The sequence below is a fragment of the Pongo abelii genome, chromosome 1 (assembly GCF_028885655.2).
Source record: "Pongo abelii isolate AG06213 chromosome 1, NHGRI_mPonAbe1-v2.0_pri, whole genome shotgun sequence".
In the NCBI taxonomy this organism is placed as follows: Eukaryota; Metazoa; Chordata; class Mammalia; order Primates; family Hominidae; genus Pongo; species Pongo abelii.
The window spans coordinates 225,077,519-225,101,735 of record NC_071985.2 but is presented as its reverse complement, the minus strand read 5'-3'; the positions used below and the strand labels follow the sequence as shown (position 1 = coordinate 225,101,735).

The window sequence follows — 24,217 nt, the reverse complement described above, 5'->3', positions numbered from 1 at the left end:
GCTGCAGTAAGCCGTGATCAGGTCACTGCACTTCAGCCTGGGCAACAGAGTGAGACTCTGTCTCCACAAAACAAAACAAAAAAACAAAGATGACCCAGGTTGGTCTGGCCCAATCAGGTGAAATCTATGAAAGCAGAGTTTGGGGCCAGGTGTGGTGCTCATACCTTCATCTCAGCAATGTGGGAGGCTGAGGTGGGAAGATGGCTTGAGGCCAGGAGTTCAAGACCAGTCTGGGCAACATGGCAAGATCCCATCCCTACAAAAATTTAAAAATTAGCCAGGCGTGGTGGTTCACACCTGGAGTCCTAGCCACTCCATCACACCTGTAGTTCTAGCCACTTAGGAGGCTGAAATGGGAGGGTTGCTTGAGCCCAGGAGTTTGAGATTACAGTGAACCGTGATCACGCTGTTGTACTCCAGCCTGGGCGACAGAGTGAGACCCCGTCTCAAAAAAAAAAAAAAGAAAAAAAAATTAATTAACTAATGAAAAGCAGGATTTTATTTGGCTAGTAGTGAAAAAGGAAGTCAGGGAGATTTAGAGCATGAGGGGAATTCTGTAAGCAGAGGGTTTGGGGCAGTGAGGAGAAGAGATCATGCAGGGCCCAAAGTCAATGTGAGGACTTCAGCTTGGACACACCAAGGGACACGGGAGTCACTGCAGGGCTGAGCAGAGGTGTGCTGTGGGCTGCCGTGATTGAACACCAGTGGGCAGGCCGAACATGGTGGCTCACAACTGTAATCCCAGCACTCTGGGAGGGAAGGCAGGCAGATCATCTGAGGCCAGGAGTTTGAGACCAGCCTGGCCAACATGGCGAAACCCCGTCTCTACTAAAAATATAAAAAATTAGCTGGGCATGGTGGTGGGTGCCTGTAATCACTGTGGGAGATTGCAGTGAGCCGAGATCATACCACTGCACTCCAGCCTGGGCGACAGAGCGAGACTCCATCTAAAAAAAAAAATAAAGAAAAGTGCTGGAATTATAGGCATGAGCCATTGCACCCGGCCCATTTTAACCATTTTAAAGTATACAGTTCAGTGGTGTTGATGACATTTGCAATATTGTGCAACCATATTTCCAAAACATGTCCATCACCTCCAACAGAAATCCCATACCCCTTAAGCAATCCATGGCCTCCTCCCCCCAGCGCCTGGTAACCCTGATTCTACTTTCTGTCCCCATGAATTTTCCTCTTCTGGATGTTTCATATGAGTGGAATCCTACAATGTTTGTTCTTTTTGTGTCTGGCGTATTTCTCTCAATATAATGTCTTTGGGGTTCGTCCATGTTACAGCATGTGTCAGAATTTCATGCCTTCTTATGGCCACAGAATATTCCATTATGTGAATAGACCACCTTTTGTTTATTATTCATCTGTTACTGGACACCTGGTTGTTTCCACCTCTTGGCTATGGTGAAAAGCGCTGCTATGAATAAGCACTGGCTCTTAATACTGGTTGAGGGGGAAGATAGCAGGAATGAGTGTCTCCCCTCCCCAGAAGCCCTTTAGAATTTTCCAGAGGATGTGAGATTTCTTTTGCTTTGTAAAAGCGGACTGAACGCACGTTGGCTAAACTAGGCTGAAAACTCTTGACTTTAAAGCAAATGGGATTAAAAGGAAACTTTCAATAAGTACTACATATCAGTTACGCCCAAAACATTGTTACATATTACATAATGTACTCAATAGGAACATCTTACTTAAATGTTGAGCTAGGCCAGGCTGGTTGGCTCTTGCCTGCAATCTCAGTACTTTGGGAAGCCAAGGCGGGAGGATCACTTGAGCCCAGGAGTTTGAGATCAGCTTGTGCAACATAGTGAGACCCTCTCTCTACAAATAATTTAAAAAATTAGCCAGGGGCGGTGGCTCACACCTGTAATCCTAGCACTTTGGGAGGCTGAGGCAGGCAGATCACTTGAGGTCAGGAGTTCGAGACCAGCCTGGCCAACGTGGTGAAACCCCCATCTCTACTAAAAATACAAAAATTAGCTAGGCATAGTGGTGGACACCTGTAATCCTAGCTACTTGGGAGGCTGAGGCAGGAGAATCGCTTAAAGCCAGGAGGTGGAAGTTGCAGTGAGCCGAGATTGTGCCATTGCACTCCTGCCTGGGCGACAAGAGTGAAACTCCATCTCAAAAAAAAAAAAAAAAAAAAAAAAAATTAGCCAAGTTTGGTGGCACATGCCTATAGTTCCAGCTACTCGGAAGACTGAGGTGGGAGAATTGCTTGAGCCTGGGCAGTCAAGGCTGCAGTGAGCCATGGTTGTGCCACTGCACTCCAGTCTGGGTGACAGAGTGAGAGCCTGTCTCAAAAAAAAAAAAAAGAAAGAAAAAAGGAAAAAAAAAAAGATGAGCTGGTAGAATATGTTCTGTGTATTGTTGGCTTATCATCTGTCCCTGTAGAATGCATGCTTGCTAAAGGCAGATGTCTGGTCTATATTGTGCAGTGTCTGCCACACACAGTAGGCCCTCGATCAATCTTTGTGGAACACATAGTGGGAATATGGAGCAGCCAGATGACAGGGAGGTGCAGTGGGCCCTTTGCTGCCTTTCTAAGGCAGGGTCTCAGCTGGTGGTCCAGCACCTGCAGGGCGACCAGGCACTTCTTTGTTTTCACTGACTTCTCATAGCAATCGCCCATTTTCTTTATTCATGAATAAAGATGGGCAATAAGTTTCAAGAGGTTGTTTTGTTTTGTTTGCTTTGTTTTGAGACAGGGTCTTGCTCTGTTGCCCTGGCTGGAGTGCGATGGTGCGATCATAGCTCACTGCAGCCTCGAACTCCTGGGCTCAGGGGATCCTCCTGCCTCGTCCTCCCAAAGTGCTGGGACCACAGGTGTGAGCCACCATGCCTGGCCTTTGGGAGGTTTTTGTTGTTTGTTATAGTAGTACATATGATTCTGTTAACAATAGAAATTGCAGATTTTTTATATGTTGGAGTTGTTGCAAAATATCATGAATTCTCCTCACTACTTTTAAAAATTATAGTTATTAGACCAGTTGTTATTGGATATTATTTAATGTGCTAATACTCTCATCGGCACATTACTGCTATCTACTATGACACACTACTACTGTCATATCTACCACGCTATACCAAATTTGGCTTTATCAAGTATTTCAATCATTGTATTTCACTATGATTAGTTAGCTTTGTAATCCCATGTAATTTATGCGTTTATCCTGAGAATCCAGAGAGTTCACTAGACTGACAAAGGGGTTTGTGGTATAACCAAAGTTATGGGCCTGCTCCAAAGGCTTGCCTAGCTTCCCCCAGTCAACCCCACGACACACATTGTCCTGGCCCCACATTCACACCCAGTCTGCACGTCACGACCGGTTTATACCAGTAGTGCTGCCTCCTCACCACCAGGAGGCACTGCTTCACCCGAGTCACAGGAAGCCCTGGGCAGGTTAGGGCTTCCTCCCTCCCACCTTCATCCTAACAGGGGCTGGCATCAGAATCCTCTCGGAGCTTTTTTTCCTTACTTCCATTCCTCCTTCCTTTTTTTTTTTTTTTTTTTTTTGAGACAGAGTCTCACTCTCTCGCTCTGTCGCCCAGCCAGGCTGGGGTGCAGTGGTGCGATAGCTCACTGCAACCTCCACTTCCTGGGTTCAAGCGATTCTCCTGCCTCAGCCTCCTGAGTAGCTGGGACTACAGGTGCGTGCCACCACCTGCTAATTTTTGTATTTTTAGTAGAGACAGAGTTTCACCATTTTGGCCGGGCTGGTCTTGAACTCCTGACCTCCAGTGATCCTCCTACCTCAGCATCCCAAAGTGCTGAAATTATAGGCATAAGCCACTGTGCTCAGCCGCTCCTTCCTTTTTTCCTTCCTTCCTTCCTGCCTCCCTCCCTCTCTCCCTTCCTTCTTTCCTTCCTTCCATCCCTCCTTTCTTTTCTTCCTTCCTTCCCTCTCTCCTTCCTTCTTCCCTCCCTCCCTCCTGTCTTCCATCCTTCCTTCCCTTCTCCCTCTCCCTCCTTCCTTCCTTTTTTCCTCCCTTTTAACTTTTTGTTATGAAAAATTTCAAACCTACAAAAGTATATGAACCCCCAGAGAGCCATCAGCGACTGCAGTGATCATCTCGGGACACAAGTCATTTCTGCACCCTGTCTGGGAGCCCTCTAAAGATACAGATGCTTGCCCTGCCCTATATGGGCGATCAGAGCCTTAAGGTTTACAGAGCTCCTGGGCTGTTTGGGAACCACTGTCACAGCCTGGCCCCTGCCTCCCAGACCCCTGGTGACCACGCACAGGCTTCCAGCAGCCATTCCCACACACGAGCGTCTTGCCCATGTCTGTCCCAAGCCCTGGGCTCACACTCCTGTTCTCTTGCTCAGGCGCCACAGGAACTGGGGAACGGTTGACTCCCGTCCCCTGCGCAGCCTCTTCCTGTGGCTCTGAAAGCCAGCGTGAAGTAACACGCATCAGCCTTTCCCTTGAGCAAGCAACCACAGCCACATTTTGCTGGCACGAGGCTCATGGTGTGGCCTCTTCCTGCGATGGAGGGGCAGGCCCTGGGTTGGCAGCATCTCTGTGTTTCAGACTGAAAGACATTGTCAAGCTATTAAAGCTTGGTTCTGAGTGTCCAGAAAGATCCCCGTTATGAGCTGAATTGTCCCCCCTCCCCATCCATATGCTTTTTAAAAATTTTTTATTTGTATTTCTTTTATTTCTTTTTTTGAGATGGAGTCTCGTTTTGTCACCCAGGCTGGAGTGCAGTGGTGCAGTCTCGGCTCACTGCAACCTCTGCCTCCCGGGTTCAAGCGATTCTCCTGCCTCAGCCTCCCTAGTAGCTGGGATAACAGGTGCCCATCACCACGCCCGGCTAATTTTTGTATTTTTAGTAGAGATGGGGTTTCACCATGTTGACCAGGCTGGTCCTGAATTCCTGACCTCAGGTGATCTTCCCACCTCCGCCTCCCAAAGTGCTGGGATTGCAGGCGTGAGCCACCGCGCCCAGCCATACTTTTTAAAAATTTTTTGTAGAGATGGAGTCTCACTATGTTGCCCAGGCTGGTCTCGGCCACTCAAGGTGCTGGAATTACAGGTGTGAGCCACCGTGCCCAGCCCCCCATTCATATTTTGAGATCTTAGCCTCCATTACCTCAGGATATGACTGTATTTGAAGATAGGGTCTTTAAAAGGTAACTAAGTTAAAATGAGATCGTTAGGGTGCACCCTAAACCAGTATGATTGTGTCCTTAAGAGGAAACATGGGCCGGGTGCAGTGGCTCACGCCTGTCATCCCAGCACTTTGGGAGGCCAAGGCAGGCAGATTGCTTGAGCTCAGGAGTTCAAGACCAGCCTGGGCAACATGGTGAAACCTCATCTCTACTAAAAATACCAAAAAATCAGCCAGGCATGGTGGCACACACCTATAGCCCCAGATACTCAGGGTGAAGGGGGGAGTCAATTGAGGCTGGGAGGTTGAGGCTGCAGTGAGTCCAGGTCATGCCACTGCATTCCAGCCTGGGCGACAGAGTGAGACCCTGTCTCAAAAAAAAAAAAAAAAGGAAACATGGACACAGATAAGAACCCAGGGAAGACCAGTGGAAACACAAGGAGAAGACAGCATCTCTAAGCCGAGCAGAGAGGCCTGTGGGGGGCCGCACGTGGTGGCTCACGCCTGTAATCCCAGCAATTTGGGAGGCCAAGGCAAGTGGATTACTTAAGGTCAGGAGTTTGAGACCAGCCTGGCCAACATGGTGAAACCTCGTCTCTACTAAAAGTACAAAAATTAGCCGGGTGTGATGGGCCACACTTGTGTTCCCAGCTACTTGGGAGGCTGAGGCAGGAGAATCACTTGAACCTGGGAGGCGGAGGTTGCAAATGGATACAACTCACTAAACCAGTAAGATCCCTTCCTGCATCCTGAGGAACTACCTGTAGGAGTTTCTGATGGGGACCAGAGGCAGCCTGTACACAGGGCCTGGGGCTCTCTATGTGTGTGTGTCCCGGGGCAGCCCTGGGTTTGGTGAGAGGGAGGATTCTGGTCTCACTCAGCCCTACTCACTCCGACCCTCTTGGGCAGTGTGTACCAAGCCCTGATCCCACCCGGGCTGGTGCAGGATGGTGGGATCTCTGTGGCCTGCAGCCGAGCCCTGTGGAAGGCCGCTGGGCAGAAACAGCTCCTCTGTTCACAGGGCCCTCATCCAAAAACCCTCACATATTTCAACATAGCCACACCCCAAATGTGGACCCCTTAGGCACCGGGCCCTGTGTGGCCATCCAGGCTGCACACCCATGAAGCCAGCTCTGCTGCTGGGGGACAGCAAAGAGAGGAACAGGCAGGCTGAAAGGTGTCCAGGGCACAGTGATGTCACCAGGAGCCACTGAGTCATCAGGAGGGCCTTTCATCAGTCGGCTGCCTGGTCTGATCTGAGTGAGGTGGAAGCTTCCAAGACCAGACACAGGGAGACTCTATGAGGCTCACACATTGTTGATTGTTTCTTCTCATCTCTCCTCTCCTGACCAGATTCCTGTCTAACCAGATTCATTTCAGGAGTAAATGACTGCTGGCCGAGAAAGACAACTCCCTCAACGTTACTAATTTAAAGACAGATGGGATCAGCTGTGATTTCAGTAGCAGTTATGAAAATTAGAGCCAGGTGTGGTGGCTCACACCTGTCATCTCAGCACTTTGGGAGGCTGAGGTGGGAGGACTGCTTGAGTCGAGGAGTTCAAGACCTGTCTGGGCAACAGAATGAGACCCCTTGTCTTTAGAAAAAATGTAAACATTTGCCAAGTATGATGGTGTACACCTGTAGTCCCAGCTACTTAGGAGGCTGAGGTGGGAGGCTCACCTGAGCCCAAGAGTTCAAGGTTGCAGTGAGCCATGATCGCACACTGCACTTCAGCCTGGGCAACAGAGCAAGACCCTGTCTCAGGAAAAAAAAAAGAAAAAGAAAAAGAAAATTAGACTAAGACATCCTTTGTTTTGCAATAGTGCAGCATCAAGGGGTCTTGGCAGGGAACAGGTGGCACCAGCCTGCACCACTGCTGCAGAAATACTCGGAAGTATACAAAGCACTTCTCGGCTGGAGTCCAGAGGCCTTCATATTTGGTAGTTTACTCTGATGTTTTCAGTTCCAACAGAGGAAGAGGAAGGGGCTGGTCCACAGTGGCCTCAGGTGATGCCCAGCCTTGGGGGATGATGAACACAATGAGGAGCACTTGGCATGAAGAGTTAGAGTCCATTTCTCCTTCTCCTCCTCCTGCTCCTTCCCTCCACCCTCCCCACACGGGAGGTGTATCAGTTAGTGAGTTTCAGCCCGGCGTGGTGGCTCATGCCTGTAATCCCAGCATTTTGGAAGGCCGAGCCGGGCGGTTCACTTGAGGCCAGGAGTTCGAGACCAGCCTGGGCAACATGGTGAAACCCTGTCTCTACTATTAACAAAGCTACAAAAATTAGGCATGGTGGGGTGTGACTGTAATCCCGGCTACTCGGGAGGCTGAGGCAGGAGGATTGCTTGAACCCAGGAGGCGAAGATTACAGTAAGCCTAGATCGTGCCACTCTATTCCAGCCTGGGCGACGGAGACTCTGTCTCAAAAAAATATTATTTCTTGAGGTCAGGAATTCAAATCAGCCTGCCCAACATGGTGAAACCCGGTCTCTACTAAAAACACAAGAAAATTAGCTGGGCGTGGTGGTGCACATCTGCAATCCCAGCTACTTAGGAGGCGGAGGCATGAGAATCGCTTGAATCTGGGAGGCAGAGGTTGCAGTGAGCCGAGATCGCGCCACTGCACTCCAGCGAAACTCTATCTCCAACATACATACATACAGCAAGCTCTCAATGGGGCCAGTGAGCTGTGAGCGTGTTTCCTCTGTACGCTAAGCTCTTGATGACTCACATTCCATCAGGAAGCTGGGGTCATCTTGACCAGGGAAGGGCAGGCATCTTGGTGGGGGGCCCCTGGACTGTACCTGGTAGTGTATCAGGTGCCGCTAGGAGAGGAATGGAAGCTGGGCAGCAAAAACCCCTGATGCCCACTAGTCCTGAGCATCTCTGGAAGCATCCTGCCAAGTGCAAGGCACAGGGTAAGTGCTCAATTAATACTTGCATTTTGCCTAGATCCTCACCCCACCCACCAATTTTAACCACAGATCCTGACGAGAGCTAAGTAGAGTACCAAAGGTCATTTCCGTTTTTTTTTTTTTAATGTATCACAGCTACTACAATTTGTATTTTGTATGTTTACAAGCACATGCTTGGAAAACAGAAAATAATTCGGTTTTAAATATTCCAGGAAATTACAGTCTAATTGCATCAGTTCCCAACTGTGCCTCAGTTTTAGCCTGGAAAATGGGGTTGTATTACAATTAACTCTCTCTGACGTGTGATCAGGGTTCCTATTTTTGTTGTTGTTGTTGTTGTTTTGTTTGTTTTTTTCTTTTTGAGACGGAGTTTCGCTCTTGTTGCCCAGGCTGGAGTGCAATGGTGCGATCTCGGGTCACTGCAACCTCCGCCTCCTGGGTTCAAACGATTCTCCCGCCTCAGCCTCCCAAGTAATTGGGATTACAGGCACCCGCCACCATGCCCAGCTAATTTTTGTATTTTTAGTAAGACGGGGTTTCACCATGTTAGCCAGTCTGGTCTCGAACTCCTGACCTCAGGTGATCTGCCCACCTCGGCCTCCCAAAGTGCTGGGATTACAGGTGTGAGCCACTGCGCCCGGACTCTATTTGGTTTTAAAAGCTCTCTAGGATTCCCTCTGCCCAGACAGCCAAATTAGGGAGTGACATAACCCGCAGTACAGTTGTCAAAGGGGCCCTTAATTATTCACCCATCCCAGAGGCATCGTTTGAAGAAAGTGCCTTCTTTAAGGGCATTGGCTGCCTAGATGTGTTCAAATATAAATGTGTGTGTGTATACTTACATTTTTAATAGACTTTTATTTTGGAATAATTGTAGATTTACAGAAAAGCTGCAAAGAATAGTACAGAGAGTTCCCTCAAATTCTTCGCCCAGTTTCCTCTAGCATTTGCATCTTACACAGCCATGGCAAATTTGTCAAAACTTAGAAATTAACACTGGTATTACTTTTAACTAAAGGCTTTTTTGGATTTTACCAGTTTTTTCACTCATGCCTTTTTTTGTTCCAAAATCCAACCCAGGATATCACACTGCATTTAATCAAATGTAAATACGTATGCTTTAACTTTTTTATTTTAAAATAATCATAGATTTACAGGAAATTGCAACAACAACAAAAAAAGTACAGAGATTCTGTGTACCCGTCCCCCAGTTTCGTTCAGTGGTAACTCCTTGTATAACTGCACAATATCAAAACCATAAAATAGATATTGGCACAATCCATAGACGGTATTAAATATACATGCATATATATATTTTTTAAGTCAAAAATATTTTTAAACCTCGCTTTGCCTCACAGCCAAGAAGATCAAATACTTTCTCCAAAAACAGAATTTGTATCTAACTCCACTCGCTTCCAAACTCAAGTCCAGCCATTAAATTATTGATCCCTCCTCTCTAACCCTCCAACTATAGGCAAGAATCTGCCCATACATTCCCCAGCAGGAGCGCACTCTGCCACAGGCCTAGATGCCATCAGCCTCCTGGACCATGAACTCCCTAAATTAATGGCCTCTGTATGAGTATGTGTAAGCAGCCCCTCTCTGTCCCAGTCCATCCTAAAATCACTCCCTTGGAGCCACCACTGCCCCTCTCATCTTCTAGAATTTCTAGAAAGATAAAGAGCTAGATAAGCATCTAAGTACCTTTCTTCTGCTGTTAGCTCTAAAGACAACTGAATATATCCTAGCTAGGATGCACTCTAAGGAATGCAGAAGTAGGCCGAGTGCAGTGGCTCATTCCTGTAATCCCAGTGCTTTGGGAGGCCGAGGTGGGCGGATCACCTGAGGTCAGGAGTTTGAGTCCAGCCTGGTCAACATGGCAAAGCCCCATCTCTACTAAAAATACAAAAATTAGCTGGGCATGGTGGTGGGTGCGTGTAATCCCAGCTACTCATGAGGCTGAGGCAGGAGGATCACTTGAACCCCCAAGGCAGAGGTTGCAGTGAGCTGAGATGGTACCACTGTCCATTTCAAAAAAAAAAAAAAGAATGCAGAAGTAAATTAAATGACCACAATTACTTTTTTCTTTTTGAGACACGGTCTGATTCTGTCGCCTAGGCTGGAGTACAGCGGCGCAATCTCAGCTCACTTCAATCTGTGCCTCCTGGGCTCAAGCCATCCCCTGACCTCAGCCTCCTGAGTAGCTGGGACTACAGTCCTGCCACTATGCCCGGCTAATTTTTGTATTTTTTGTAGAGATGTTGCCCAGACTGGTCTGAAACTCCTGAACTCAAGGGATCCATCCACCTCGGCCTCCCAAAGTGCTGGGATTACAGGCATGCTCCACTGTGCCCGACCCAGACATCACTTTTATCTGAAGCAACAACTGTCTGCTGTTTCTGTTTCTTTACTAATTATCCAGAAACTTTTACAGGTGAACTCTGAGAAGGATAATTTTTATTGTTTTTATGTCAGCATAACTAAAAGCAAAGCTGGATAGGAAGAGGTTACTTGAAAATGATTTCACCTGAACTCAAATGAATAAGCTGGCTACTGCATAAAGCAACAGAGGGGTCCCTTTAATTTAAAAGCTCAGGACTCTGAATCAATTGCTGGTTGGGAGAAGGTAGAGACATTCTTTACTTCTGCCTAAAACTGGGGAAAATGGTGTAGACTTCTGCTCTGAAGCGGTCCTCAGTGCTGCTTCGGTCAGAACTCCCGAGAGGCATCTGAGTGCTGGCCTGTCGCTGCGGCTGGCATTCCAGGCATTTCATTGGCCCCACTTCAGCCCAGGCCTGGCTCCACGGGGCTGGGCAGCTGAGGGGAGTTTGTGGCAGAGTAGGCATGGGGCACGGCCCGTGAATGCGTGCTACAAAGGGGATCTCTCTGAAGCAAGTCCTCTGCACTCGTCTATTTGAGGAAAAAAAGAACAATTCCCGTAGGGATGGGGTTTGCTGAAGCAACCAGCTGCCTGGTTTCCTCTCCAGCATTGAGAGGGAGGGAGGGCTGGCTTAACTGGGGGACGGCCTTCTCATCTGGACCGTGTCAAGGCCAAGGTTAGGCTCCAAATCCCAGAAAACCTCTCTGCAGGGCCTTCTGACTTTCAGAGTGGTAAGAATGGAAGCAGGCTCCCTTCCCCTCCAGCGCTAGGGAGTCCTGCAATCGGTGAGGTGGAAAGAAAGATGGGCCCAGGCAGGGAGGCGGGAGCAGGGGAGGTGCCCAGGGCAGTGGCTGGAAGGGCAACGGGAGAAGAGGCAGAGGCTGGGGGTGGGGGTCACAGCAGGTGCTGTCCCTGGCCTGTGTGAAAGGTATTAGAAGACCCCATCCTTGGTGCCACATGGACCCCAGAGGCTTGTCTTAGTCCATGAGGTCCGAGGTGTAAGCCGCTGACATTTGGCATCACCTCTTAGGCTTGGATGAATTTCAGAAAGTGCTAGACTGGAGAACAGTGGAAAAAATCAGTGGAACGAGATCTGGAGCACTCACTGCTCAATGTCAATGTCAGAGAGCACAACGACACCAATGGGAGGAGGGTGAGGACCAGAGGCTGATTGCACGAGCTCTGTTGGAGTGCAGGACCCACTAACGGGTTATCTCAGGCTTCCTGGAGGCCACGATTGTGCCTTGTGGTCCAAGACCTGGGGAAGCCACTACTGTGTCTTCCCTCTCCATCCTCCGGTGACTTGGGTCCAATTCCTATTGCCATGGCAATCAGTCCAGCTGGCCTCACAGTTCACTGGCTTCAAAGTTGGCATCTGTAGGTGAAGGCAGTGGGACCCAGAGAACTTAATTCTCCTCAACTGAGCTGTCTTGGAGGAACTTTTCTCATCAGCCACTGGAGCAGAGAACGTCACCAGCGTCTCATTGACGTCAACATCCTGGGCCTGGCTCTAGCTGAAAAGGAAAATTCTCCCCAAGGCAGACACATCTCCCGAAGCCCACACAGGCACTTTCTATGATTGCACTGGAAATCTGTCTCCTGGGGACAGGGAGCGCGTACGCTCATGATCAAGTTACAATGCGGAGCAGGCTCCAGGACTCCACATTCATCTCTAAGAACAGGAGCCGGTGGTTGGGCACAGATTCTTGAGCCAGATTGCTTGGGTTCAAAACCTGGCCCCTTTTTATTAATTGCATGCTTAGTTACATTTTCTGTTTGTACTTCTGTTTCCTTCTCTGCAAGACGGGGCTAATCACAGACACTTGTTCATGATGTAATACACTTAGAATGCTTAGGACAGGCCTTCCTGCATAGTAAGTGCTCTGCAAACACTGGCTACTATTCTCCCTACGTGCAAACTTCTCCCAGCCAAAAGCCGCCCACACCAAGCCCCTGTGCCTTTTTCCTTCCGCACCCACGAGCAGGCTGCTCCTGGGGCCCTGGAGCTCACTTTCCCAGCCGCCCTCACCACCCACCGTGGCGCAGAAGAGCTTCCGAAGTCCTGGCGTCTCCCACTGGTCTGGGCATCTCTCGCCTCATCTTCCCTCTCGGGCCCCACAACGTGCAGCACTTCTAGGGCAGTATACTTGCTGATTGCTTCCTTACTATTGCTCACAACAACCAGCTAAGACACTGCCAAAGAAACACTCACAGCTGGCCAGTCCACGGCATCCGGAGGGGACTCAGGGGACAGGCCTGTCTTGCCTCTCCCCAGCACCTGTTGATAAGAAGGAAATGTGGGGAGGAAAGAAAGGATGCAGGAGGCTGAGGCGGGAGGATCGCTTCAGGCCAGGAGTTCAAGACCAGCCCAGGCAACATAGCAAGACTCCATCTCTACAAAAAAATTTAAAAAATTAGCCAGGCATGGTGGTATGCGTGCCTGTAGTCCTAGCTACTGGAGAGGCCAGGGCAGGAGGATCGCTTGAGCCCAGGAGTTGAGGCTGCAGGGAGCTGTGATTGCGCCAGTCTGGGTGACAGGGTGAGACCCCGTCTCTAAAAATAAAAATTGGGTGATGGCTCACACCTGTAATCCCAGCAATTTTGGAGGCCAAGACAGGAGGATCACTTGAGGCCAGAAGTTCAAAACCAGCCTGGTCAACATAGCCAGACCCCACCTTCAGCAACTGTCTCTACAAAATGAAAATAAAAATAATGAAAAAGAGAGGATGGAGGAGAAGGCTGAGACCAGTAACAGATTCCAAAAGGACTAACTGACAAGGAGAAAAAAAAGTCAGCACTTCCCTGGAAGAGAAAAAATTCAAAAAGGACAGTGGTTGAAAAGTCAGCATGTCTGCGTGAAAGGGAAGCAATGAAGTAGCGCCAGCTCCTCCCCCATCCCGGGCACCGTTTAGGGAGAGGATCAGAGTTCTGCCAGAGAATCAGAACCAGAAGGAGATATAGATTAAGTTTATTTCAAGGAATCAGCTTACGTGATTGTGGGGGCTGGCTAGGCAAGTCTGAAATCCAGAGGGCAGGCCAGCAGGCCGGAAGCTCCCCGGAGGAGCTGACACTGCAGTCCCCAGGCAGGATTTCTTCTTCTTCAGGAAAACCTCGGTTCTGCTCTTGAGGCCTTTCAACTGATTGCATGAGGCCCACCCACCTCGCAGAGGAGAACCTATTACTTACAGCCAGTGATCATCAGTGCTGACCACATCTACAACGCACCTCACAGTAGCACCCAGGCAAGCGTTTGGTTGAATCATGGGTATCATAGCCTGGCTAAATTGACAAGGAAATTGCCCATCACAGGGTTTAAGATCTAGTGCTTTAAGATCTAGTGACTTCTTGTTGTTTTGTTGTTGTTGTTTTTATAGAGATGGGGTCTCGCCATGTTGCCCAGGATGGTCTCAAACTCCTAGGCTCAAGTGATCCTTCCGCCTCGGCCTCCCAAAGTACTGGGGTTATAGGCATGAACCACCATGCCAGGCCAAGATCTAGTGACTTTGGATACGGACCACCATGGAACAGTTCCTCTTCCATGTGGGTGTGGGGACATGAAGGGCTGTTTTCAGGAGGATCAAAGTCACCTCTACCCCAGCATGGGAAGTCCCAGAAACTTGAGTTCCAGGTAAGGTAGTGCAGAAAAAAGCAGGCTCATGAGCCAGTGCTGTCTCTCTCTGTGCAAGGGGAAAGAGCCCCTCTGAGGCCTCCACACACAGTCAGCAGGACACAGGACACAGGACACAGAGGTCAGCCTGTTGTGGCCACTGTGAAATGTCCCGTTGGAGTTGACAGGAGCCTGCTCTGACCTCAGTCCTCCTCCTCCAAACAGGTGACCCTGTAATGCTCTGGTTAAAAAGCAAGCCAGCTGGACTGTGTTATCTTTTAGTGTGGGAAAAATGCTCTTAGGCCGGGCGTGGTGGCTCACACCTATAATCCCAGTACTTTGGGAGGCTGAGGTGGGTGGATCACTTGAGGGCAGGAATTCGAGATCAGCCTGGTCAACATGGTGAAACCCCATCTCTACTAAAAAAAAACAAACAAAAATTAGCTAGGCATGGTGGCACATGCCTGTAGTTCCAGCTACCTGGGAGGCTGAGGCAGGAGAGTTGCTTGAACCTGGGAGGCAGAGGTTGCAGATCACACCAGTGAACTCCAGCCTGGGTGACAGAGCGAGACTCTGTCTTAAAAAAAAAAAAAAAGCTCCTAATATGTCAGATTTTAACCCAAAGGTAAATTCCAGCAGGGCATGCTCGTCAGCTAGAGCGGCAGGTCTCAGCTTCGCCGTGTAAGCATCGGCTGGGGAGCTTTTGGTAAGATGCAGATTCCCAAGTTCAAACCTAGAAGTTCAGACTTGGCAGCTCTGGGATGATGCCAAAGGTACATCCTGCAGTTGTTGTGTCCCCAAGTCAGCACAGACAAGCAAAAACTCAAAGCTTCCTCCCTCCCTCAACTCCCAGCCAAGACTGGACGGGGCGGGGGACCCCAGAACCCTGAAAACAGTCACATGGAAATAGTGACCACAGCACACTTGAACTTTGTGAGCACAGCAGAAGTGTGTGGGATGGGCTGGCCCATCCAGAGATGGGGTGCAAGAGGTGGGAATGTGACCCCATGGTGGCTCCTGGCTTCAGCCCCAGCACTGCCACCAGAGGGAGGGCAAAGGTCAATGGGGATGGTGGGAGGGCCGTGTGTTCCAGGGCTGGGCATGGCAGGGGTCTCAGGCAAACACTAACACAGTGAAGCGCAACTGCCAAGTCTTCCAGCCGGCCCACTCCTCAGGCTCGGAAATGGTCCCAGAGGAAGAGATGGTTCAGAAGAGAGAGAGAGTAAGATCCCAGGGACATCCGAGCCAAACCACACGCACCTTCCACTGCTCAGCAGCCCCTGCCCCAGACTTCCAAACAGAATTCCATTTTCTGAATCCAGACAGCCACCTGGGTGAAGGCATCTACCCATGAAGGCTGCTGCCCCAGGCACCAGAAGGTCAGGAGGGGGCCCTTCCTCTTCCTCCTGAGTCAGGACCCTCAGATGGAGAAGAAAATCCTCCTAGTCAGAAAGAGGAGGCTCTGACTTTAGGGACAATCTTTCTAGTTAGAGAGAGGAGGTCTGGACTCTGTGGACAATCTTTCCAGTCAGAGAGAGAAGGCCTGGACTTCAGGGACAATTTTTTCTGGTTAGACAGAGGAGGTGGTGGTGGGAGTTCATGCCTGTAGTCCCAGCTACTCAAGAGGCCAAGGTGGGAGGATCACTTGAGCCCAGGAATTGAGGCTGCAGTGAGCCACTGCGCTCTAGCCTGGGTGACAGAGCAAGACCCTGTCTCTAAAAATAAAAATAAAAAATTGGATGGTGGCTCACATGCGTAATCCCAACACTTTGGGAGCTCAAGGGGGGAGAATCACTTGGGGACAGTCTTTCCAGTCAGAGAGAGGAGACCTGGACTCTGAGGACAGTCTTTTCAGTCAGAGAGAAGAGGCCTGGACTCTGAGGACAGTCTTTCCAGTCAGAGAGAGGAGGCCTGGACTCTGAGGACAATCTTTTCAGTCAGAGAGAAGAGGCCTGGACTCTGAGGGCAATCTTTCCAGTCAGAGAGAAGAGGCCTGGACTCTGAGGGCAGTCTTTTCAGTCAGAGAGAAGAGGCCTGGACTCTGAGGGCAATCTTTCCAGTCAGAGAGAAGAGGCCTGGACTCTGAGGACAGTCTTTCCAGTCAGAGAGAGGAGGCCTGGACTCTGAGGACAGTCTTTTCAGTCAGAGAGAAGAGGCCTGGACTCTGAGGGCAATCTTTCCAGTCAGAGAGAAGAGGCCTGGACTCTGAGGGCAGTCTTTTCAGTCAGAGAGAAGAGGCCTGGACTCTGAGGGCAATCTTTCCAGTCAGAGAGAAGAGGCCTGGACTCTGAGGGCAATCTTTCCAGTCAGAGAGAAGAGGCCTGGACTCTGAGGGCAATCTTTCCAGTCAGAGAGAGGAGGCCTGGACTCTGAGGACAATCTTTTCAGTCAGAGAGAGGAGGCCTGGACTCTGAGGGCAATCTTTCCAGTCAGAGAGAAGAGGCCTGGACTCTGAGGACAGTCTTTCCAGTCACAGAGAGGAGGCCTGGACTCTGAGGACAGTCTTTCCAGTCAGAGAGAGGAGGCCTGGACTCTCAGGACAGTCTTTCCAGTCAGAGAGAGGAGGCCTGGACTCTCAGGACAGTCTTTCCAGTCAGGGAGAAGAGGTCTGGACTCTCAGGACAGTCTTTCCAGTCAGAGAGAGGAGGCCTGGACTCTCAGGACAGTCTTTCCAGTCAAAGATTCTAGGCCTGGACTTTGGGGACAGCCTTCTCCGTCGAGAGAGAGGAGGCCAGGATTTTAGGCAATGGGGAATAATTAATCAATACATGAAAATTGATTGTGTTCCACAAAATACAAAATGCACCAAGTCAGCAATCTTTAACCAAGTCAGACTTCCCTGGAGTCACAACCTGAGGACAGAGATTTAAATGATGTTCCTTTCTACAGAAAGGCCTTCGCTCTAAGTATCAGGCCCAGCTTCTGCTGCATTAAACATAAGATGTATAAGGCCCCAGGCCTGATGTGTCTTGCTGCCTAGCCAGCCCTGCTGGTCCAGCAAACCAGGAGGAATTCGAGAAAATCAGAAGCCATCTTTAGCAGGGAACAGAACTCCAGAGGGGTTGTGAGCTCCTTCAGCACAAAAGAAAACATTGATTCTGGCTGGGTGCGGTGGGTCACGCCCGTATATCCCAGCACTTTGGGAGGCTGAGGTGGGCGGATCACTTCAGGTCAGGAGTTTAAGACCAACCTGGGCAACATGGTGAAACCCCTGTCTCTACTAAAAACACAAAAACTAGCCAGGCGTGGTGGCAGGTGCCTGTAATCCCAACTACTCGGGAGGCTGAGGCGAGAGGATTGTTTGAACCCATAAGGCGGAGGTTACAGTGAGCCGAGATGGTGTCACTGCACTCCAGACTGGGTAACAGAGCAAGACTCTGTCTCAAAAATAAAAAAGAAGAAGAAGAAGAAAAGAAAATGCTGATTCTGGTAATGATGCTCTCCAATGGTATGATTCCCAGAAACACAGGAGCTCTCACCATCACTGGGATATGAAAATTCACTCAGGAAACCTCCTCAGCCCCACAGCACATCTCCCAGAAGCAGGACGGTCCCCTCCACATCCAACACACAGCCACTGAGAGCCTCTGACCCGTGGACACCGTGCTGGGTGTTCACCAGTCATGGCGAGGGGACAGACAGGTGTCCTGGGCCTTGGAGAATCTAATGTCTGTGGAGCAGACACAGGCAAGAAATCACAGCTGGGCAAAATTGCAATGGGGAGCAGTGCTAGGGAGGAAAGACCCCCAGCTTCTCTTCCAGAGGAGAAGGTGGGCTGGGACATCGTCCCTATGGCCTCTTCAATGAGATCAGGGAAGGGTAACGGAATACACCGCACCACGGGCATCAGGGTGGGTGAAGTAGGGCTCGGGGAGGGAGGACCAGCAGCCTGGGAGGGGCGTGTGGTGGCTGAAGTTGCCGAGGAGACCACACTGTTGAAGCAACCAAGAAGGCAGGGACAAGTGAGGGAGGAGAAGTGGGCAACCTCGCAGGCCTCCATGAAGAACCCGCCTTTGTTTTAGGAGCAATGGGAAGACACAGCATGTTTACGGGTGGAGGGATCTCTTGCCAGAACTGTTCTAGAAGCCTGGTGGCGGGGACTGGTAAATATACTGAAAACCAAACCAAACCAAAAAAAGCCCCATACCCTCACCCCCCACCGCAGGCATGATTCCACCACGACAGCAAACATCAGGTTGGGGGTGTGTGGGGTCACGACCTCATCCTCTGCTCCCATTTCCCCAACAGCACCTAATGCACAGTGGACACGTGGCAGACCCTTCATATGCAACTACATCCCAAGGATCTTTATGTGTTGGAGAGGACTGCTTTGGAGGTCACCTGGACCCAAAAGTCACGGCTTAGCTGGCACCGTCTGCATAAGCAGATGAAACCTCAGACGTCCCTCTGATCCAAACACAATATGACTATATGAGAGCAAAGAGATTGCTTTAATGTCCTCTAACAGGGTAAAGGCCAACACAGCTAATGTAGGGGCCACAGGTGATGGATTCAGAAACAAAAGCCACTTTCATGACCGAAACCGGCTAAGGCTGGGCCGGTAGCTTTTCGTTTAGAAGTATATCCCGGCCCGGTGTGGTGGCTCATGCATATAATCCCCAACGCTTTGAGGGGCTGAGGAGGGAGGATTGCTTGAGGACAGGAGTTCAAAACCTGTCTGGGCAACATTGCAAGGTGCTATCTCTACAAAAAATTAAAAAATGAGCTGGGCATGGTGGTGCACGCCTGTGAGGCAGGAGGATCACCTGAGCCTGGGAGGTGGAGGCTGCAGTGAGCCGTGATCGCACCACTGCACTCCAGACTGGGTGACAGAGCGAGACCTTGTCTCTAAAAAAATAAATAGGCTGGGCACGGTGGTTCACACCTGTAATCCCTGCACTTTGGGAGGCCGAGGTGGGCGGATCACCTGAGGTCAGGAGTTCAAGACCAGCCTGGCCAACATGGTGAAACCCTGTCTCTACTAAAAAATACAAAAAAAAAATTAGCCGGGTGTAGTGGCACATGCCTCTAATCCCAGCTATTCAGGAGGCTGAGGCGGGAGAATCACTTGAACCCAGGAGGCGGAGGTTGCAGTGAGTCAAGATCATGCCATTGTACTCCAGCCTGGGCGACAAGAGCCGAAACTCCATCTCAAAAAAATAAATAAATAAAATAAAATAAATAAAAAATAAAAATATCTCCAGAGAGCAAAACCCTCCTCTCTCCCTCTGCAGGGCAGTTCAATTGTTTCCTCGAATCCCCTATAAACCACGAGTGCTAGTGAAGGGCCCATCCTCGTGGAAGGAGGACAGTGCTGTGGAGGAGCCAGGCTCCCAGGCTTTGAGAGGAAGCTGCGGATGTTTAACACCAGCTCAGAGTCCCCTTGAAGGAATTTTTCTGCCACTGTGTCATCTCCTCTTGAAACCCTGGCCTGGGCCAGGTGCGGTGGCTCACGCCTGTAATCCCAGCACTTTGGGGGGCTGAGGTGGGTGGATCACCTGAGGTCAGGAGTTTGAGAGCAGCCTGGCCAACATGGTGAAACCACGTCTCTACTAAAAATACAAAAAACTTCCTGGGAGTGGTGATGCATGCCTATAATCCCAGTTACTCAGGAGGCTGAGGCAGGAGAATAGCTTGAACCCGGAAGGCAGAGGTTGCAGTGAGCTGAGACCATGCCACTGCTCTCCAGCCTGGGCGACAAGAGCAAGACTCCGTCTCAAAGAGAAACAACAATAACAACAAAAAAGAAATTCTGGCCTGGCCTGGAAGAAGCTAGTGGCTAAGAGGGGCTTCAGAGACTCCATCCAGATCTGCAGCTGATTCTGTCCAGGTTGGAGCCATGGCAGAGAGGAGAGTGGCTGTCTTGGGGACGGGGTCAAAAAGATGGATTTGGAAGTTTTGAGTCTCAAAAATGACTGACAGGTCCGTGGCTACTGGAACAAGCTTTCACCGGCTGTGGGGGGTGGGGGGCCACCACCCTCGTGTCCGCAGAAGACAGGAGAAAACTGCAGCAGGTTGCTAGTTGCCCTATTGATGATGTGTTAGAATGCTGTCCCTCTGCTGATTCCCGTAGCGTCCCTGGGTAAATGGCAGAGAGCCCTGCTGGCTCTTTGGGGCCATCAGCCAAAAGCCTGTTGCCTTTGCCATTTGCAGAGCGATAGACTCATTCATCTTACACCTCTTAATATTTAAGACTCTGTTTTTCCCTTTTTCTGGTTCTTCTGGATGGAGCCTTAAGCGGCCAACTCTGGGAGGCAGCAGGTTCATTTAAAACAAAACAAAACAAAACAAAAAAAACAAGAAAAAAGGCTCAAACACCTAAAAACTAGCAGCCCAGCTGCTTACTGGGAAGAGGGGTCTCCCTGGGCAGTGAAAGGTAAAGAGTAGATGCTAGGATTGTCGGAAATTACCACTGCATTGAGAATCTCTTTTTTGTTTTGAGATGGAGTTTCACTCTTGTTACCCAGGCTGGAGTTCAATGGCACGGTCTCGGCTCACTGCAACCTCTGCTTCCTGGATTCAAACAATTCTCCTACCTCAGCCTCCCAAGTAGCTGGGATTACAGGCGGCCGCCACCACACTCGGCTAATTTTTGTATTTTTAGTAGAGATGGGGTTTCACCATGCTGGCCAGGCTGGTCTTGAACTCCTGACCTCGGGTGATCTGTCCACCTCGGCCTCCCAAAGTGCTGGGATTACAGGCATGAGCCACCGTGCCTGGTGAGAATTTCTTAAAAAAAAAAATATATATATATATATACACACACACACACACACACATACACATATATATATACACACACACACACACACACATACACATATATATACACACACACATACATATGTATTTGAGGAGTAAGGGTTATTGTTTTACCCCAAATCAGTTTAAAATCTGAGTAAATTTAAATTTTTGGATGTAGCACATGCTGTCGGTTGCCTGTCCCAAATTCACACCCCCTCTTCTCCCTGCTCATAGACCCTGATTTGGTTTGGGTAACCCACCCTCCACCCCTGGCCATGTGCCTCATGAACCCCTAGAGGTCATCCCTTCCTTTGCCACTGATTGGTTTGAGGCTGAGCCCAATTCTGGCCAATGAGGTGTGTGAGAAAGTCAGCATGGGCTTTAGGAAAGGCTTCCTCACTCAAATGAGACTCCGGGAGGAGCCAAATGAGAGAGGAACTGGCAGGCGACGAAGCCAGTGGGATGAGGGCAGCAGAGCAGAGATACGGAGGGAACCAAAGTCCTTGACATTACTGAGTGCCTGGATGTCACCTGTCCTGAAGCTGCCCTACCTCTGGACTACTTGGTTTATTACTTTTTTTATTTTTGAGACAGGGCGTTGCTCTTTTGCCTAGGTTGGAGTGCAGTGGCACAATCCCAGCTCACTGCAGCCTCCATCTCCTGGGCTCAAGCGATTCTCCCACCTCAGCCTCCTGAGTAGCTGGGACCACAGGTGCACACCACCACACCTGGCTAGTTTTTTTGTTTTGTTTTGGTTTGGTTTGTTTGTAGAGATACCCCATGTCTGCCTGTGCTGCCCAGGCTGGTCTCGAACCCCTGGGATCAAGGGATCCTCCTGCTTCAGCCTCCCAAAGTGTTAGGATTATGGGCGTGAGCCACTGCACCTGGCCTTAAAGAATGTTTACTGTTCTGATTAAGTCATTTTAAGTAAGGTTTTCCCTTACTTGCAGCTGAAGAAGAAATCCTAACTGGTATATCCCATAGTCTAAGCAACTGTGTCATCATCAATTACCTTGGAATTTTTTTTGTAAAAAAGCAAATCACTTAACAAACAGCATCTCTGTCACAAAGCGTTCAGTAACAGCAAAAACTGCTTCCCTGTCCTGTCCCTGCAGAGAATGCCATGCAACAGGGGTTTCAGACAAGCATTGTATCTGCTCTTACCTCTCCCCTTCCCATTAAAGTGTTTGGGTGATGTTCCGTGGCAGGGGAACACATAGAAGAAGGCACAGCCTGGTTCAAGGAAGAGGGCAAATGTGTTTTCAATGATGCCAAACTGGGCAAAACTAGTCCTAGTTTCAGGTGGGGTGTCCTGGGCTTGTCCTTCGCTGAAACAGACCTGGCTCCTTTTCTTCCTGTCCTCAGGCCAGAAATCCCCCATCAGTTTGTCTAAGGGAACCATCACTGGCCAAGATACAGAGGGGGCAAGAACACAGGAGACGGAGTCTTCTTACCAGGAGAGGTGATTTCAAAACCTCAAACAATCTCCAAGTAAAATCCAGCCCCAGTAAGGGACTGTAGCATAAATTTGAATTTTGGAGGGAGTCCAGCCCTCCGTGTGTTTCTCTGAGTAGGAACTGGGAGAGCTTCTCCCATACAGCCAAGTCCTGTCGCAGAGCAGTCCCCCGACCACCTTGTCTCCGCCCCAGCCCCTCCTTATGGAGGCAAACAGGCCACCGAACTACAGCCTCCCACGGTGTTCCATCGGCAGTCACAGGAAAACTCTCATGGCTTCTGGGCTTTGCCTCTCCAATTTGCCACCCAGCACCCAGGCTCCATAAGAAATCTGCTTTCAGAATCAAAGACCTGAAAATTAGAAATGCTTTTCTAATGCCGAGGCCAAATTTCCTCCACACAAAACACCACAAATCCCTCTTCAAACAAATTCGCGATTTCCCCCCAATCTCAATGGCCTTTTTCTCGGGTTGTAAATGTTCCCTAAAGTTGTCAGTGAATTAAACCAGAAAAAAAAAAGAAAGAAAAAAAAAAAAAAAAGAAAAAAAAGGGTGGGTTACCTGCTCTGTGGACCAAAGAAGGACCTTGGATTGATCGGATGTCAGCTCTGGTCCTGCAGCTTCCCCAGGCTGGCTCCACCTGTCTGACCTGTTCAGCTTGCTGCCGCCTCTGGGCCTGGCACGGCCGCAGGGAGCAGGGCTCACTGCCAGCACCCAGGCCCCTCCATAGGTGTGCATTCACCTGCCGAGAGGTGCAGGCGCACAAGTGCCCTCCCCTCTCTGCTCCCACCATGTGACCTGCCCCCCAGCTGGACAGGCACTGGAGCATCTCCCCTTGGTGTCACCAGAATTTCAAACGTGAAGCTGGCAGAGAAAAAGAAGAAAGGGAAGAAGAAGAGGGGAGGGGGACAGAGGAAAAATCCTGGCCCCCACAACTAACCAATAGTCCTTCCGTGATGTCGTGGAGGTTAGCCCAGGTGGGGCCAGCAGCCCCGTCACGGTGATCGTCAGGGTCAAATTCCAGGGCTGCTCTTTCCCCCTGGGTGGCTATTTTGGGAAAGCGGCTTTCCTCCAGCAGTCGACAGACTAGCTACTATGGACGCTGGAATCCGGAAGACTCAGAGCTCTGCCAGGGCCCAGCACAGGTAAAGGCACGGAGGACAGCCCTGGGAGCAAAGAAACAGTTCCAGCTGCTGCAGGTGCTCCAGAACTCCGCTCTGAGCACACACAGTCCCACGGGTCCCTCCTGTCCCTACCCTTCAATAAGGATCAGCCAGCACTTGGGGTCCTGTCTGGCTTGGAAGAGGATGTGGGGCTTGAGGTATTACCCAAGGTGTTGAGAGGGTACAGCTGGAGGGGCAGGTGGCATCAGGTCTAGCGGCAAGGCCACTATTTTCCTGCCATCCAGGACTGAGAGCCCTTAGCAGCCAGGTTTGGCTTCTCTTCCCTTTCACTCCCTGGCCCCTGATGCCCGTCAAACTCAAGTCGATACTGAACAACTGAGTACACAGCACAGCCTGGGTGTGAGGTCACAGACTCTGTGCCTGGGATTGGGGCGGGCCAGGCATCTGACTCTGAGTTTCAACCACTGCTCAAGTTCAATCATGTGCTTCTAAGCTGCCAATCAAGCCAAACCTCTGGGAGTCACTGAAGAATAGAAACGGCAAGGCCAAGAAGAGGGTTGTGGTGCCCTGTGGTCTTGATAACTTGGGTTTTGAATGCACAGTGGATGTTAAGACATAAAGCCCTCTAGGAAACCAGAACGCATCCTCCTAAGGAGGCAACAAAGCAGGGCAAGGAGCCCAGGAGAGGACCCGTGATGGAATTCAGACAGAGCCCAACCTCCTTCCTACCAGGGTACAGCCTCACTCACGGGGCGCAGGAGGAGAAGGCTAACTGCTGCTGAGTGTGGCCAGGCAGCTCTTCGGCTACTGACCTCAGGGCTGTGTCCACCCCTCAGAGCAGCACTGAGCTTGAAAGTGAAGCCCTGG

General features: G+C 50.1%; 1 protein-coding gene across 3 annotated transcripts in view; it reads right to left on the bottom strand.

Moving 5' to 3' along the window:
* Positions 1 to 528: 528 nt before the first annotated feature.
* Positions 529 to 24,217, bottom strand: part of LOC129059744 (uncharacterized) — a 43,341-nt gene continuing 19,652 nt past the window's right edge. Inside the window, exon 2 of one of the 3 annotated variants that reach the window (XM_063720058.1) lies at positions 529 to 947. In XM_063720058.1, coding sequence (XP_063576128.1) covers positions 904 to 947 — 44 coding nt within the window. In that variant the 3' untranslated portion in view covers positions 529 to 903. Of the gene's footprint in view, positions 948 to 8,879; positions 12,700 to 23,312; positions 23,393 to 24,217 lie in introns of those variants that run through there. The other 2 variants (XM_054556825.2, XM_054556819.2) reach the window with 2 other exon arrangements.